We start from the raw sequence: 18,311 nt of genomic DNA, 5'->3' as shown, positions 1-18,311 counted from the left end.
AAAAGCACATCAAAACAATGAACGTCATCTCTAAGGGGAATAGTACACAGACATCTGGCACAGGATATTAATACATAAAATATCACAAGAGAAACTGTGGGAAGCAACTATGGTAATGGGGGGGGGGGAGAGAAGTCTCTTTACGATGTTGGCATAAATAGATCCCGCTACAGGTTTGTAAAGTTCTATATAAAGATATTGGAAAAGAGGTATTGAGAGTGGTTTAGGAATCAAAGCAATGTTTATTATTAAGATAGTGTTTCATAAGAATTGCAAGAGCGGTGGAGGCAGCTGTTAACCCTTTTCCTGTAGTATAAGAACATCGTGTACTTTATTTTCTCTGTTTATGCGATTACAAAGACGTGTGCAAGTATAGATTTGTTTTCAAATTTTGCATTATTTCATTATTTACTGTGTATTGGCAAACTGTTCTCTCCAACCCCCATTCCCCCCTAATCATTGCTAGGGGGGAAATTGTATGCCAGAATATTCCACTTGAGTATTGGAATGGGTAACAACGGATTAAAAACAAAAAAGTTATTTTTTAAAAAGTCTATCTTCATTTGAAATTATCTATAAATGCCCACAGCTTCCGGAGGTACATATCTCCTGGAGTATATCTCCTGGGTACAACCACATAAAATCGATATTAAATCATTTTCAGAATTGTCAATCAGCTTGAACTTGAACCATGTATTGAGCTAGGTTTGATTTTAAAAAGGATTGGTGCTGAATTCAATGACTGGGGATGCAAATACAGCAAATATGGGAAGTAAGAAAGAAGTGACCAAGCTGCATTAGAAAAAAGGCGGAAACGTCTCTTCCCCCCCTCCTCCCCCGCAACAAAAACATTCATAGTGAAGGCAAATGATCAGCTTCATTACGCCTTAGTGAATGAATGATCAGCTTCATTACGCCTTATATTCTCACATACTGTATTGGCCCAAATATAAGCCGCAACCAAATATAAACCAAACCTTTAACATTTGGGGGGTGGGGAAGAGAAAAAGACAATACTCAAATATAAGATGACCACATGGCAGCGACCACATGGTCCAAGCGAAAAATTGTGGCACTATAGGACCAACATGGCGCACTGGGAAATGAAGGGGGCCTGCGGAAGAGGCCCTCACACTCCTCCAAAGTGCCAGCCTTACACAGTGCAGCTGGGGGAGGTGGCCCACCCGGGCACCCGCACCCGCCGCCAGCTGCCCCGTCCATGCTGGGTGGGCCCTAACAGCAGCAGTGGGGGTGACTGGGCAAGAAGAGACATTCTGTGGAGGGCGCAGCTCGCCTCACACAGCACCAGGTAGGCGTCCCCTGCTACGTTAACAGCGGTGGGACAGGCAGAGGGGGGTCGCATGGCAGTGGCAGCACGGCAGCCCCCGCCGGCACTCGCCATCCCACCGCTCCTGGCACTGGGCGGGCACACACACCCCCCCGACAGCAGAGGCCCACAGCAGGAAGCGGAGGCACTGGTGGCTGGCCACCAGCAATCCGCCACCCCGGCAGGCTGTGCGCCATTGCCCCATGCTCCCGCCCACTTTGCCAGCAGCCTCCCCCCCTTCGCTCTAACGGCTCAGGGGAGGCTTGGGAGCGGCGGGCGAGGCGGGCACCATTGTCCCGCACCCCCAACAGCCCTCATGGTGGCATCCTAGGCTGTTTCAGCAGTGACATTATAAGGCCGCGGATATAAGTCGCACTTTAACTTTTCACTGTCAGAATTTGGGGGGGGGGAGTGTGGCTTATATTTGGGCCAATACGGTTGCATATAAACAAACCCCTTTGCGCATCTTAAACATGTTTGAGGTCAAAGGATAGCCCCCTCCCTGGCCACTGATTCATCTGCCAGTCATGCTTTTCACTTCCATGCTCAGTGAGCACAAAGGACCTGAGACATGTATTGATGTATGCAAACAGGGCTTCTTCTGTAGGACCCAGAAAGACCCTTGCAAAAGGTTGTTTTATGTGCATAGCTAGTACACGCGCAGGGGACCTCTTTACCCGCTCGCCAAACACGCTGCTACAGGCAGGTGTTGTGAGCAGTCTCAGGGAACAGCCACCCCCTCCATGTGGCATTTAAATATGTGAGAGGTTTGCCTGACCACCCCCAGCATGGTATTTGACAAGCTGGAATCATGTTACGAATAGCAATCAAAGATGGCACCTGGAGCAGAAGAGAGGGGACCTGGAACAAGAGAGACTTAAGTTATTTCACAGGCAAAATTCTGACACAATCCTACTCAGTGTGAGGACCAGCACTGGGGGTTTCAGGTTCAGTATTCATTCTGTAGAAGCCCACATTTAAAGCGCTTATTCCGCATTGAGAGTCATGGCTTCCTCACCAAATAATCCCAGCAACTGTAGTTTGTGTCTCCAAACACCTCACAGCTCCCAAATCTCTCCTGTTCCGGGTTGCCTCTCTCCTGCATGGCATGGATGGCACACAACCCGAGAAAACAAACAACAGCTACACTAGAATGTGTGGCTGCCGTTGGACTAGGCCGAAATGCGCCCAGGCAGTTGGAATACAGGGACAGTAAAAAGTAAATTTCAGTGGTATCTCGGGTTAAGTACTTAATTCGTTCTGGAGGTCCGTTCTTAACCTGAAACTATTCTTAACCTGAAGCACTACTTTAGCTAATGGGGCCTCCCGCTGCCACGGTGCCGCCGGAGCACGATTTCTGTTCTCATCCTGAAGCAAAGTTCTTAACCTGAGGTACTATTTCTGGGTTAGCGGAGTCTGTAACCTGAAGCGTATGTAACCTGAAGCATATGTAACCTGAGGTACTACTGTACTGGATGCAAACAGACACGCAGAGAGAAAAAGACATGTTGTGTTGAAGTTGGGGCAGGGGGAATCTAGTTATAGACAGAGAGTGTTTGTGCTGATCATGCCATGGTTCAACCCTTGTATGAGACAGTTGCATATTCCTGTATTGAAGGGGTTCAAGGATTCTGTAATAACAGCAAAGCGCAACGGAAGTCAATGGCATCCCTGCTCCCCAAATATATGTGGACACACACACAAAAATCCATACATGTGTTTTAGGCAAATATGGCTCTTCATGCCTCTCTCATAAATGCGCGGATGTATTGCAATGAGGCAACTGGCGAGAACATTGTTGTTGTCTCCTGGCACAGCGATGGATGGTTCCCCCCATGCAAACCCGCTACGGATATTTACGCCGGATGCTAGGGAAGCATGTGAGATGGGAGTGGAGCAGGGCCTTTCTCCCGGAGTGTCGTTTTAGTGGTCAACATCAGCCTGTGACCAAGAGGTCTCATCTGAAATGTTTTGCAAGGTTCTATAGGCCTGTATCGTTAAGTGGTGTTCTTACTCCCAGCTCTTGTCTTCCAAATCAGTGTATAAGATTGTGCATGGTGTGAAGAAAGTGGACCTTTATCTAATACTAGAACTCAGTGTCATCCAGTGAAGCTAAATCTTGGAAGAGCCAGCACAGATGTAGGAACAAAAGGCAAAAGAAAGTAAGGCGATCAAGAGCCCACCATAGCTATGATGTATCTCCACTGTTGGAGGCAGGGCTCTCCTTACATTCTTATGTTAATGAAAGTAGCAACACCAGGCTGCATTGCATTAACTGTATCTTCAGTTTTAAGCATGTATCATAGAGTTGGAAACTTGGAAGGGACACCAAGGGTCATAAATAAATTTATTTATGTATTTATTCTTATAAGTAAATGTAACATAAAGTAAATGTAACATAAAGGTAAAGGACCCCTGGACGGTTAAGTCCAGTCAAAGGCGACTATGGGGTTGTGGCGCTCATTTTGCTTTCAGGCAGAGGGAGCTGGCGTTTGTCCACGAAACCACTTCTGGCACAACAGAACACCGTGACAGAAGCCAGAGCACACGGAAACACCATTTACCTTCCTGCCGGAGCAGTACCTATTTATCTACTTGCACCGGTGTGCTTTCAAACTGCTAGGTAGCCAGGAGCTTGGACAGAGCAAGGGGAGCTCACCCTGTTGTGCGGATTTGAACCGCCAACCCTCTGTCGGCAAGCCCATGAGGCTCAGTGGTTTAGACCACAGCGCCACCCGCATCCCTTACTTACATTATAAGTAAATGTATTTGTGCACAAACACTATGAGAGAAGGCCGAAGGAGCTCTCCCCTTCCCTCCTGCCTCAGGGCGTTATGGACTTGGTTTCATGCAATATTGTGCCCTTGTAGTTTGAAGGAGAAAAGAGCCACAGCTCCACAAGCAGTGCGAAACAAAAAGGGGAAAATTCAAGCACAAGAGATGAAAGGCAGACCTGAAAGGAGCTGAGCTTTGCCTTGGGGCAATCAATAAAGCTAGAGCCCAAAGCAAACTCAAATGAGCAACGGGACTAGGTTATCCATTCCAGGGAGATATTCTTAGAAAGTAAGCAGCCCACATCCATCAGTTCTTCATCCCCGATTTAGGATTCCAATCCTCGTGGGCTATCTTGGATGGTTTCAAAATTATTCTTAACTCCTGCAAACTCAATGCTAAAGGTCAGGGGAAAGCAAAATATGGGATTACCTGAAGTGTCACAAGTCTGCTTGTCCCTTGACACGGCTGTCGGAGGTACGCTGTGTCTGTAGACCACGTGTGGCTTTTTGTGCTCTTCTGCATACTCTTGCTGGTCAGGCGGTATCAGTGGCTCTACAAAATACTCTCCATCATGAGACCTGAACGTGCCGAGCTGAGAAGGAATGAAAATAATACCATGAAGCTTCCGACAGAGCTGTGCCGAGGCGGGAGAAGATTCATTCAAAGACTCTGAAACAGGGCAGAAGGGGGCAAAAGCGGACAGGACTCCTTACCTTTCAGAGGTTTGCAGAAGAAGGGATTCCAACAGGCAAGGCTTGCCTCATCATCATCGTTTTATTATTTATAACCCACCCATCTGGCTGGGTTGCCCCTGCCACTCTGGGTGGCTTCCAAAACATTTGAAAACATCTGGTCACTCTGTTTCTAAACTCCTGCTAAGAATGGGAATTTGAGCAAAGGCTGCATTTGCATGACATTTGGGTGGCTTTGGCATGTACAGTATTTGCTTTGCATCGTCGGCTCTTTCCCAAGATTCCTTAAGGTGAATACTACGTGACATGTTTGAAGGCCTGCAGAGCAGGGATGATGAAACTGCATGCCTCTGGACATTGCTGAACTGCAACTCCCATCATCCCCAACAACTGGTCATGCTAGCTGGGGTTGATGGGAGTTGGAGTCCACCAGCATCTGGAGATCACACCAGTTTCCTACCCCGGCCGCAGAGGAACAACATCCACTTGCAGCTCCTTGAATATAAACTCAATGGCCAGAAAGAATCTTAGGTACCACAATGAAGTAGTAAGCAAATGACTTTGTCCTGCTCTTTGACTCCTTGAACTGTTTAAATACTGTGCAAACCACACACTAACTCTACCACTGTGGTGCAATCAAATGAGCAAGCCAGCAGGGGGGAATTTCTCAGATGTTCTGCTTTTTCCCAGAGTTGTCCCCGGCCACGAGCTGCACCTTGAGGTATTTATGTATTCTTGGACGGAGGTGGGGACTGCCACTTTTTCTGGAATAACCGGCAGCACTGGGCATGGATCAGTGAACTGAGAGAGAAACGTCGCTTCATCAGTCCCAAACCTTTCAACCCGCAGCTTTGTCGGACGTCTTATTTGTAGGTTATCATCCTGGATCTCTCAAACACGATCAAGATTGGAGGTGGCACAAGAGATCAAATCTCAGGAACACTTAAAGACACTCGCTGCAGAGGTGGCCCCTCTTACGGATCCAATCAAATTACAAACAGGGCCCTGCTCGGTCCCATTCCCACCATTCCCCACAGGGGCTTGTGGAGGGAAGATCTCTCTTGACGTCTTCCTCGCCTTTCCACCTTAAGTTCCCAGCAGGCTGAAGAGGCTGGGAAGTTCCTGGACTCCCTTAAGGTCGATCCCAGTAGGAAGGCACAGTGCCTGAGCTCAGTTAGGAAAATGAGTGTTATTTCCCCTCCTCTTCTGGTAAGCCATGCTTGTCTAGAGGGCTGGCAGAACACACTCCCACCCCCTGGTGGCTCTTTCCGCAGAGCCCTGGGCCCTCCCTCCCCTCCACTGCCTCCGCCCCCTAAGCATCAGAACATCACAACAACAATGGCACAGAGGTTTACTACAACTGCGCAAGCAGAATCTTGGAGGAAAGGAGCATGGTTTTGCGGGGGGAGAAAACGGGCTACCTGTCACTGCATCACTTTTCCACCTCTGATGTACACCTGTGGGACACTGCCCCAGGCAACCCCAACACCAGAACAGTTCTGCCTGGTAAGTATGGCGAAAACTTAGCTGCTTGCACCTCTCTCTCTCTCTCTCTCTCTCTCTCTCTCTCTCTCTCTCTCTCTGGAACAGAGGGGGGATTGGGGAGGGGGGAGAAAAGCAAAACCTCTCGTCTTTTTTCTTCCCCTTGCAACTGGGACAGAAAGCTGATGAGCGTCAGGTTTTGACAGCAGGACCCAAAGCTTTCTTACAACTTCTTAAAACAGGACTTCTTCCAAGTGGGGAAATGACAGCTTAATCAAATTACTCTTTTGGTGCTCTGAAAGCTGGGAACCGTACCACTCTTCCCGCAAACCCACCTACTGGATCAAAGTAGCAGTATCTATCCTGACTATATACCCCCATCCTTGGGCAGGCTTCCTTAGCAAGAACTGCGCACACTGTCTGACACCATGCCATGCTTTTCAACTTAAAACCTGTTAAACTAGAGAGGAGCCCTGCCGGCTTTAAGGACACTTTTCAAGAAACTTCCAAGTTGCAGAGCTGTAGAGCAGTAAACTTTCGTCCCTAGGGGGAGCGAGGGGGGAAGAAAAGGGGAAAACCACACGCTGCTTCTATTTGTTTCCTTCCACCTTAAATGGCTCTCGGGCTCAGAGCACCACCCTTGTTTGGGGTTCTTCTGACTGCGAATCCTCCTCCCACCAAACCCACCCATCTGCCCCCTCCTCCAAAAAGCCGCCTGGGGTAACCCCACCTCCCAGCTTCCTCTCCCATCGCAATCCCAGCCTCACGTCAGAGCCCTGCAGTTCCCCTGTTAAGTCTCCTTGGCTAGACACTGCTCATGTGTTTGTCAATGGGAATAGGAGGGAGAGAAGGACTTGGCTCTAATGACCTTTGGGAGAAAAAAAACCCCAGAATTTGCTAATGTTCACTGCTTGTTCCTGGCAGATCCTTGCCCCCCCAACCCTCCTTTCTCCCTCCCCGCATTGCTTTTCCCTCTTCCCCATCAATCAAAACGAGCTCTCCTCAAAAGTGAATCCTTTGATTTTTGATCTACTGCTCTAGCCTCGGAACACAATGGCAATTCCTTAACTTTTGTATCGCTTTTTTTAAAAAAGAGTGCTTTGTAAATAAGGCGGGGGGGGGGGGGAGAGATGCTGAAGGAAGGAAAGCAGCCAGTTCTGATATCCATCAGCAAACAACTTTTAACAAACAGGAGTTTTGCTTTGTTTAAAAGTCTTATCTTTAACTTCAGCACTCCTCCTACATGCAGACAGGTTCCAATAGGGCCACGGGGCAAGGATGTTTAAAAAAAGGGTGACATAATCCCAAGCATCCCCAATTGTGGTTCAGAATCAAGGGCTGAGAATGAATTCCTTCCACCCCACCCCACCCCTGCCCCTATAAACAACAAGAGGGGCTGTCCATCTTGTGACAACAAAACTCCATCCACAGCCAAGACCAGCAAAAGAAGGCCACTTAACTTACCATCCCAGAGCAGAGGCTGATGACTGCTGTGTGCTGGGGCTCGGTATTGACATGTCCTTTGTAGAAACAGTGCTTAATGTCACTTTCCTCCTCCTCGGTGTAAAAGTTTGTTTGGTTAACCTCAGGTACTCCCAGGAGGCTGACAGTGAAGAGAGGAGCAATAAATCCCGAATAGGCTGTAAGGTTGAAAAAGAAGTGTTGCCCAAAGGCTGTGAGCCTATAGTGCGCTTGGACGGCGCTGGGAGATGGGGAAGAGGAGGAGGTAGCATCCGGGCCCCAGGCCTCAGCGTCCAAATTGAGACTCCGCTTCTTCCTTCGAAAGTGGACCTTGGGAGGGAAGGGCTCTCCAAACTCATTCACCCGGGTGGGGGTCACTATCTCGTACTCACTCAGAGTCTCCAGCAGTTTAGCTGTCGAGAGGGAACAAAACAGATCCTCTGTGAGCGGATGCGAGTGTGTGCATCTGTGCACTATACAATATTATTTCCACCCCATGGGACTGTGAGGAATCCAGTACCAAGGGAAACCAGCAACTGCCCCATAGAGGGGCCATTTCCTTATCTGTGGGAAAGTCACAGTGAGTGACTGTGGAAGGTGCTTTTTCTGAACACTGCCCATCTTTCTCCCTTGCCTCATTTACTTGAAATATTTGATGTGCATTCTGCAAACGCTCACAAAGGTAAAGGAAGCTGGCGGTTTAGAGCAATAGGGCAGAGGCTGCCTGTGAGGGGGAAAAAAAACTTTCCGCTCTTATGTAACCACGCTAAGCACTGCGAACAGCACATGCACTCAGCAGCAATTGCAAAAACGGGATGTAAAATTCCTTAACCACCGCAAAATGCACACAGGTATATATGAATGTATGTGCACCGGAAGGTTGACATCTCCTAAAACCCTATGCGGCTCTGGAAAGAAAGCACTTAGTTCTGGGCCACTGCAAACAGCATCCTTCTGAGGCTGAGCCAAGCAGTTCAGTTCAGCCCAAGGAAACGTTCGGGAGGTGAACGAATTAACAGGTTTGCTAACAGGAGCTCCCTTCCCCCCGCCCTCCCCAATGCAAAACTTTTGCCTTTAAACACTGAGCACAAAAAGAGCCAACCGAAATGTCCAGCTGTTTGCAGCAGAAGTACACATGGCACAAGTGCTGGAGTTTTAGGTTTTGTGTTTTGTTTTTTATTAAAAAAATGTTTAGGGAGGCTGCTTTCCAGCCACAGGCAGCGAAAGAGAAAAGCAAAGCAGGCTGAACTACCGACAGCAATGTTGCGGGGCTGCAAGTGTTTCGAAATCTTAAGCACAGCATACATATATTTGTAGGCGGAGCTGCTAGCAGACTGGATACGTCTGGAGCTCCAATTGCTTAGGAACGCTTTCTGCGCTTTGCAGATTTGCGTTGAAAAGAAAAGCGTGACACCCCCTTCACCCCACCCCGCCACGAGCAAAGCAATGCCAAACTTAAAAAGAAAAAGACAATTATTTTTATTTTTTTAAAAAAGAAATATTTCAGGCGCTGCTGTATCTTACCTTGTCTCAGATGCAACCTTTCCTTCCTTGCTGCTGCACCGGCTACATTCAAGAAGTCTTGCAGGAAGAGCGTGCTTAATCCCACTGCCCATAACACAAGCTGCATGGTGGTTTGTGCCGCTCCGTTGCAGCGGGTCAGCCTTTCCACACCCCCGTTTCGTCCCCTTCTTTCGCCTTCTTGCTGCTTGGAGGTGGGGTGGGGGGGAGCGAGGAGAGCGGGGGGGGGGGGGGTTGTTGGAGCCAAAACTTCAGAGAGAGCTTTTTCCCCCACTCTCCTTGGCTGCCTCCCCTCCTCCCTCCCTCTCTCCTTCTTCCCTCCCTCCCTCCCTCCTCCTCCACCTCCCGCAACTTCACTTTTATTAAACGTGGGGATCCCTCCGATCCGAGTCGCTTTCTGCTGTGGCCACCACTGCCCGCTCTGGAGAGTTGTTGATCGGCAGGAGCGGAAAGACTCGAGCGCGGTGGATCGGGTGCACCATAGTGCAGGGAAGAGGGGCTGGCGTGCGGGGGGGGGGGGCGCGGGAAAGACGCCGCTGCACTTTTGGTGGGCTGCCTCCTTTGCTCTCCCACCCACCCCTCTCTCCCTCTCCCCCCTTTTGCCTGCCGGACTAGAGAGTGCTTGGGAACCACTTTAGGATACCGGAGTAGGGGCGGGATCGCAGAGATCAAATGCCCGGAGATCCCGCCTCCCTTTAAGGAGGGGATTGAGAGAGAAGGAGTTGGTTGCGTGCGTGCGTCCGTGTCCCCCGCGTTACTTGCGAGAAGAGTGTCCCGCAGCGAGGCTCTGGGATTCGCCTTTCCAAATGAAATGTTGGTTCTTGCAGGTTCGGGTGGAAATCGAAAGGGCTGGGCCTCCTTCCGAAACCGAGCCCAAAAGGCACGAGAGATCCGAGATCTTAAGCTTTTGGAAGAGCAATCAGGGCCGGGGTTGGGGGTGGTTGAATTATGCAGCCTGGGCTGCCAATAAATGTGGCACAATATAATCATTTCCACAAAAAGTTTTTAGTGGCCGGCTCTTCGGTTTCCTTTTTGCACTCCTCCTTCGTCACTCTCTCTCTCTCTCTCCACCCCTGTCTGCTGAAAGCCAAAACTGCCCGCTTGAATTACTCCCCTTCTCTATAATTTGTTTTCTTCCAAAAAGAAGAAGAAGGAAGCTACTTTGAAAAGTATAGGCGGCAGCACCTATTTATCGTTCCTTGGACTGAGAGTTAATCTGGAACAATCGCGCGTATTATTAACACTTTATGGAGTGTGGAAAAACCCTTTGTCGCTTCCTTTGATACTGAGAGAGAAAGAAGGGGGGGGAGAGGTCACCAGCCACAAGAATCTTACCTTTCTCCCTTGGTTTTTTGTTTATTCTCTGCTTATTTGGATTTTTTTGTTGTTAGTTTTTCTTAGTGAAACCGCAGGACCTCTTGCAAAGTATTTAGAACAAGATATACTTCCTTGGAAGTAAGCCTCATTCATTGTGATTTACTCCGGAGTAAAGTTCCACAACATGAGTTGCCTAATTCAAAGGAAGCCAAAGTTCACGCTTGATAGGGTGATCCTATGGCCCAGCTAGGTGCTGCCACTATACCTATAGGAACCTACAGTGATATCACCACAATACCAATACATATGTGGCCCCAATCGAAAGCTGGCGACAGCTCCCACTGGCCAATCAACATATGGCACCAGTGGAACACCAAGGTGATGCCACTCAAACCAGAATAATACAGAATGGTAGTTAATGATGAATTAAAGCAGGCATAGACAAACTTGGCCCTCCAGATGTGTTGGGACTACAACTCCCATCATCCCTGACCACTGGTCCTGTTAGCTAGGGGTGATGGGAGTTGTAGTCCCAAAACATCTGGAGGGCCGAGTTTGCCTATGCCTGAATTAAACAGCCATCGCTTCCCCCAAGGAATCCTGGGAACTGTAGTTTGTTAAACATGCTGAGAGTTGTTTGGAGACCCCAATTCCCCCCGCAGTGCTGTAATTCCCAGAGTTTCCTGTGAAAAGAGATTGTTAAAACCATTTTGAGGATTGTAACTCTGAGGGGAATTGGGGGGGGGGGTCTTCTAGCAAGTCCCGGCACCTTTAACCACCTACAGCTCCCAGAATCCTTTGGGGAAAACAGTAGAGTGCTTTAAAATGCATGGTGTGAACAGGACCAGGAGTTTGGCTTCTTAAAAACCCTCTTTGTGTGTTACTTGTGTGAAGGGGCAACATGGACACAAAATGGCTGTGGTGGGGCCTCGTGTTTAGTCCCACCCCTAAGGCTGTGCAGCTCCTCTGCCCACCTCACATTGTTGAGGGGTAACCTCCGAGGTGGGGAACCTTCCTCTCTGTGTAGATTCCCTGTGTGATATATATATATACAATTTTATCTTCAACAAAATCATTATCACATATAGCATATATAGACAGTGGCGTAGCGTGGGGGGTGCCAGGGGTGCCGGCCGCACCGGGCGCAACATCTGGGGGGCGCGAGTCCAGAGGGAAGGGACAAGTTCCTTCCTCCGCCGGGCTCCCCGCCGCCGCCGCTGCGCTCCACTCACTGCTCGCAGGAGGAGCAGCCGCTGCAGCAGCGCCGACGCCGCCTGGCCGGACACGGGCAGCCTCCGCACCCCGACGCCGCCGCCACCCCCTCGGCCCAGCCACAGGCGGCGGCTGCTTCTGCCGACTGGGAGGGAGGAGAGCTCCGAGGGGCCTCGCCGCGCCCTGCGCTCCCCAAAACCCTCCGAGAGGAAGCCGGCGGGCGGGCGAGGGTCTCCCGGCGGAAGGGGGCGCCGCTGGCTCCGGCTCTCAGCGCAAGTCTCAGCCCGGGGGGGGGCGAGGACGGAGCGCGGCTGGAAGCCTCCGGACCCGGCCGGGAGGAGGAGAGGCGCTCGCCAAGCCCAGATGTGGAGCGCCTCGCCTCGGAGCGCGGACTCTACCTACAGCCCAAGGAGAGGAGGGGGCGGGGAGGCGCCCGAGGGGAGGGGGCTTCGGCTGCCTCGGCTCGCGGGGGCTCCGCAAATAATAAATTTAATAAATTCCTGCTGAGCCTTAAGGGGGGGGGGTCCTTGGCTCCTTCGCTCGCCCCCAGCCCCAGTGGCGTAGCGTGGGGGGGTGCAGGAGGGCTGGCCGCAACATCGGGGGGGGGCGCTCGCACTCGAGTGCTAAAATCCACGGGTTAGGGGGCGCAAATTACTTGCCTTGCCCCGGGTGCTGACAACCCACGCTACGCCACTGTATATAGATCCCCCTCAGTTCCTTCAGTTGTCCCTTCTCATTCTTTAAATATTGCTTGTCCTGCCTAATTTGTTGTACCTTAATTTTGTCATCTTTTAATTAAATATTGTTATATTCTTACCATTTTATGCCCTATTTCCCAAGTCACATCTTACATTTTATTATTTACTCCTTTATTGTCTCTTAACTTTTTTTGTTTATTTTCTTAATTGTAAGTGTTTACCCTGCTTGTGAGTCCACTTCTTTGCAATGTTTCTGTAGATACACCATAAACGGTTCCCAGTCCTTTTTAAAGTCTCTTATTGTCCTTGTCTCTTAGTTTTCCAGTAAGTTTCACCATTTCAGCATATTCCATCAGCTTTTCTTGCCATTCTTCTTTTGTTGTTATCTTGTTGTCTTTCCATCTGGGGGCTAGTTAGTAGCATCCTAGCCGCTGTTGTAGCACAGTGTTTCCCAACCGGTGTTCCGCGGCACACTACTGTGCCGTCAAACATTGGCTGGTGTGCCGTGGGAGGGAGGCGGGCGAGTCGGGCGGTGAGAGGCGGCGGCGGCGAGGATCCGCGTCGAGCCGGGGGCGGCTCCGCGGTGGTGGTGCCGAGCGGCGGGGCAGCGCGTGCAAAAGGGAGGAGCGCGAGACAGCGGAGGAGGAGGAGGCCGGCATGTCCGGGCAGCAGCAGCAACAACAGCAGCAGCAACTCCCGGCGACGGCTCCTCAAGCCCCGCCGCCGCCCCCTCCTCCGCCCGCTATCGCCGCCACCACCACAACAGCCGCCGCCGCCTCAGTTGCCGCCGTCCCTCAGTCCCTCGCTCTGCTGCCTCCTCCCACCCCCAAAGCTTGGAGGTTCCCCGGCAAGGGGGAGGGAAAAAACTTTCACTTTTGTGCGTCCCTCCCGGCGTGACGCTGCGCGCTGACGTCACGGGGCGGGGCTTTAATGGTGGTGTGCCGTGAGATTTTTTTTCAGTAAACAGGTGTGCCGTTGCCCAAAAAAGTTTGGGAAACACTGTTGTAGCATACATAAAGAGTTTCTTCCATTCTTTTGGCAAATCTTGGCCTGTAATGCCTAACAGAAAAGCTTCTGGTCTTTTCCCAAAAGTTATCTTAAACATTTTTTTCATTTCATTATAAATCATTTCCCAATAGCTTTTGATTACAATTCCACTACATGTGGAAAAACATGCCTTCTTTCTCTTTACATTTCCAACACTTATTAGAACTTGTTCTATACATTTTTTGCTATTTTAACAGATTCCCTGTGTGATTTAGAACCTTGAAAGATCAGAGTCCTTAATTACATGGGGAACCCATGTGGATAGAAAAGATACCCTCGAAAAGTTAAGCCTCAACATGGGAGAGGTTGGGTGGAGCCATGTAACCTTGGTGACAGGACTAAACCCCTCAAAAAACCAAAAACCCCACATTGCCTTCTCAGGCAAGTAATGGGTGAACAGGGCTCTAAATACCCTAATATTACAGACCCAGTCAATGGCTTGCTTTTTCTACTTGCCTAAACTGGAAAAACAACAACAATAGGGTCATCAAGCACTAGACAGACCCCATAGCCCACCAACACAATTCTGGTGTGTTGCGTATAGGTCACAAGTTGAGCAGGTGTGGTTTGATAAGGTTTTCAGCTTCAATGCAGGACAAGGGTCCTATTCATAGGTGCCATTTTTCATCTTGTAGAGCAGGCCTGAGGGGAGAAAACCTCACTTGCTGAAATTGGCCTTTCTGGGAAACGGTTTCCAGCAGCCATTTCAAGCAAGGGTATTTGACCCTCTGCTCTCCGTGGTAAACTTAATGCAAGGGGGGGGGCAGTAAATGGAAGAAAATAAAAGCAGTGAATGAAATACAATGAGAACAAGCAGTATGCAGTCCCAGGCTAGGGTATTTGTTTTTTCTAGTAAATAATCCAAGTTGCACTATGCAGAGTTTAGGTAAATCTGTTTTTAGGGTGAAGTTAGGTCAGTAAATTAATGTAACAAGGTTTTTTATCTATATTTTTATGACACACACACACAAACACACACACTACAGTGCTATTTCTCTAGAAAAAGAGGTGCCAGAACTCACCATGAACACCTCCCTTGTTCTCTTAAAATGACAATGGAGCCAACCTGAGAAGTGTTGGAACTGAGTTCCCTTGAGTTCTGGCTGAAAAAAGCCATTGGGGATAGGGGAGAAATTCATTTCAATTCAAGGAGAAGCTACCAAATCTGCAAGACAATATGGGAACCATAACACAGCTACCTTTCAAAATTTGCACTTTGAATTTTACAGTGCAGTTCTCCTGCTAGGTAATGTGCACAATAATGCATGTAGGGCAAGGAGTGCATTAGAATGCATACATTAGTGAATTTATGTTAGGGGAACTAGCATTGGAAAATGTGTGTATTAGGAAAAATAGCGACAAAAGTTTGATGAATTTTCTACAGGACTTTAAAAAATGTGAATTGGTGTGGAAATATGGAGAACTGAAGACTGGAAACATGGAGAAACCATAATCTATCTATTTCATAAAATTTATACTCCACTTGAAGGGACATGGGTGGCGCTGTGGGTTAAACCACAGAACCTAGGACTTGCTGATCAGAAGGTTGGCAGTTCGAATCCCCGTCCCTGCTCCTGCCAACCTAGCAGTTCAAAAGCACGTCAAAGTGCAATTAGATAAATAGGTACCGCTCCAGCGGGAAGGTAAACAGCGTTTCTGTGTGCTGCTCTGGTTCGCCAGAAGCAGCTTAGTCATGCTGGCCACATGAACCAGAAGCTGTACGCTGGCTCCCTCGGCCAGTAAAGCGAGATGAACGCCGCAACCCCAGAGTCGGCCACGACTGGACCTAATGGTCAGGGGTCCCTTTACCTTTATACTCCACTTGACTGTAAAAAACCCCCCAACAACCTCAGTTTACAAAAAGACAAAACAAGAAAATCAAGAAAAATTCACAGCCATACTTTGAAACACACCAAGGTGAAAATACTAAAACGGATTAAAATTATCTCAACTTTCTAAGAATCTACCGTAAGTAGGCTTGTCTAAATGAGAATGTTTTTAGCAGACATCAAAAAGTAAAGTGATGGCGCCTGCTAGATCTTAATAGGCAGGGAGTTCCAAAGTTCAGGTGATGCCATACTAAATGACTGAGTTCTTACAAATAATAATAATAAATAATAAATTTTTATTTATATCCCGCCCTCGCCAGCCAAAGCCATGAAAATGATATTGATTGACCCCTCCCTGCATGGTACGTTACCATTGTAACTAGTTTACTAATGCGGTAAGTACTGTGGTACCTTGGGTTAGGTACTTAATTTGTTCTGGAGGTCTGTTCTTAACCTGAAACTGTTCTTAACCTCAAGCACCACTTTAGCTAATGGGGCCTCCTGCTGCCGCCACGCCGCCGGAGCACGATTTCTGTTCTCATCCTGAAGCAAAGTTCTTAACCCGAGGTACTATTTCTGGGTTAGCGGAGTCTGTAACCTGAAGCATCTGTAACCTGAAGCGTATGTGACCTGAGGTACTACTGTAATTGTGGTTGATTTCAGTTGACCTTATTGCTACAGAATAGCCATGCCACAAAAAACTAGAAGGACATGCAATTCACAGGGTCATTCCTGTACAGGGACGATTGACTGGCACTGCCAACATATGCCCAGTGAATGCGCCTTTGACTTTCCACAACCCTTCGCAAATCCCACATGGTTTATATATCGGTACAGAATTAACTTAGGCTGAATTAACTTTTGGTGATGACGAGGACGATACAATGCTCTGAAGAAGAGCAGGATTTTAAAGTGCCTAAATTTGCCTGGATAGTTCAAACAATAATAGTAATGATATTGTTTTTATAGCTTCTCTTGTCTACTGGCACATAAGGCACTCCATGTGAAAAAGCGCGATAAAATCTAATAGCGCGCCATTATAATCCATTGTGATCTTATTTCTAGATTATTTCGAAAGATGTGTGCTATGTATTAGCTATGCTTCCTTGGGCTTTTTAGCTTGCTGAAAGCTTAGAGCAAGCATTTACATTAGTAAGCAAAATGCTGATGTTGTTGTTGTTGTTAAATTAACAATGTATTTTCAAGTGGTGCAGAAAGAAATCAGCCATTGAAATAATCCCTTGTTCACCCACATGAAAATATTCCTATCTTAAAAAGTTTTTTTTAATTATTTCTGCACTCCTTTCCCATCTTCATAAATATACACAAGGAGGCTTACAATAATGTATAAAACAGCAGCACAATAAAGCCACATAATTAAAACTAAAAGCAGGTTAAAAGGCAGCAGCAGCAGCAATCAAAATGACACTTTTAAGAGCAGTGCTCAGAGAAAGCTTGTACAATTGTATTCCCTGCCTGTCTAAAAGCAAACAGCTGTGTGCCAAATAGACCTCCTCAGAAAGGTTATTTCAGATTTAAGATGAAAAGGCCCTGTCCCAAGTACCAGGCTCAGCACCACTAGTCAGGCTGGCACTGCATTACCTCTCACACTGACTCAATGCAAATCTTTATTACGGTCATAGACCAGCATTTAAAATCTAAAAAGCGTTTGGATTTAAAATCTAAAAAGCGTTTAGACAAGGTGAATATAAAAGTCTGTAAGAATTTAAAAGAAGCTAAAAGAATCCCAAAGAAGGGTCAGGAACATTGGGCGAGTGTGGAAGAGCACAAAAGCTTGATATATAAAGGATTTAACTATCATTTACAGAACACTCTGATATGTTCATTAAAGCTGATTTGTGGCACAGGTCATCCTCCTAGCAAAAGGGAGGTGTAAAATTGTCCTGTGCCCCCTCGGTACTTATGAAGTATGGGGAAATCAGACTAGTAAGGATGTCTCTGGAATACAGTGGTATCTCAGGTTAAGTACTTAATTCATTCCGGGGGTGCGTTCTTAACCTGAAACTGTTCTTAACCTGAGGCACCACTTTAGCTAATGGGGCCTCCCGCTGCCGCCACGCCTTCAGAGCACAATTTCTGTTCTCATCCTGAAGCAAAGTTCTTAACCCGAGGTACTATTTCTGGGTTAGCGGAGTCTGTAACCTGAAGCGTATGTAACCCGAGGTACCACTGTACAGGCACTGGAGAAGGACATGCTCTAACGTTTCTATTTGTCCCAAGTCACAGGAGCATTGTCTTCTGGGTAGTCAATCTTCCGGTATCGGCCTTCAATAACGGCTGAGGGGAGAGCATGGGTGAAAGCCCTTCTGTGTTTAGGGACTTCGATTTTAGTAAGATATGCCATAGGAGAGGCAAGGTGGATTCCTTGCCAGTAAAAGTTGGAGTCCTGGCTAGATCCAATTGGCGCTCTGTGTCTACTACCTCATACTGACTCAAGCCAACTATGCTGCCACTCCTCAGCCTGCCCCCAGGTGACCATTTTAGCAATGGGTGGCCAGTGAGGCCACTTTCAAATGGGATCCATGCTTGACTGCATGACCATATTGTGTGTGTGTGTGTGTGTGTGTGTGTGTGTTGGGGAGCCCATTGGTAGCACTGAGCTGAGGGCCTCCCAAAGTCTGGTTCTTCCAAGGATCCTCCAACCATATATCTGATGGTGGGTGGACCAAAGGCAGGGGCACTGAATGTTGAATAAAGCACTTCGAGCAGGTTTGTATGAAGGACGCCATTATTGAAATACTCTTCCTATCCCTTTCATTACAATTGTATGCTCAAATTATGTCTTCTCAGCCGGACAGGATCATTACTAAACCCTGTTATTTTGGCAGAACAGATGCTACCTAGATTTACTGGATTTTAGCAGTAAACCTCAGCTGAAATGTTTGAGGAAGTCTGAAGGGATGGAAGAGAAATTAATAAGACCAGCGCA

The 18,311-nt window shown here is 48.1% G+C and overlaps 1 protein-coding gene and 1 long non-coding RNA gene across 6 annotated transcripts in view; one reads left to right on the top strand and one right to left on the bottom strand.

The window, feature by feature from the left end:
- Nucleotides 1–10,986, bottom strand: part of ADAMTS9 (ADAM metallopeptidase with thrombospondin type 1 motif 9) — a 139,645-nt gene extending 128,659 nt beyond the window's left edge. For 2 of the 4 annotated variants that reach the window (XM_081901290.1, XM_081901291.1), the window contains exons 1-3: nucleotides 9,262–10,985; nucleotides 7,741–8,150; nucleotides 4,532–4,694 (exon numbers count right to left, since the gene is read on the bottom strand). In XM_081901290.1, coding sequence (XP_081757416.1) covers nucleotides 4,532–4,694; nucleotides 7,741–8,150; nucleotides 9,262–9,367 — 679 coding nt within the window. In that variant the 5' untranslated portion in view covers nucleotides 9,368–10,985. Of the gene's footprint in view, nucleotides 1–4,531; nucleotides 4,695–7,740; nucleotides 8,151–9,261 lie in introns of those variants that run through there. The other 2 variants (XM_081901292.1, XM_081901293.1) reach the window with 2 other exon arrangements.
- The window catches only part of LOC309365300, a 140,387-nt gene continuing 128,157 nt past the window's right edge, over nucleotides 6,082–18,311 (top strand). For both annotated transcript variants that reach the window (XR_014165983.1, XR_014165984.1), the window contains exon 1: nucleotides 6,082–6,300. This is a non-coding gene — a long non-coding RNA (uncharacterized lncRNA). The remainder of the gene's footprint in view (nucleotides 6,301–18,311) is intronic.

This window comes from Podarcis melisellensis (genome assembly GCF_964234715.1).
Source record: "Podarcis melisellensis genome assembly, chromosome: 2".
Taxonomy (NCBI): Eukaryota; Metazoa; Chordata; class Lepidosauria; order Squamata; family Lacertidae; genus Podarcis; species Podarcis melisellensis.
This window is presented reverse-complemented; position numbering and strand designations above follow the sequence as displayed.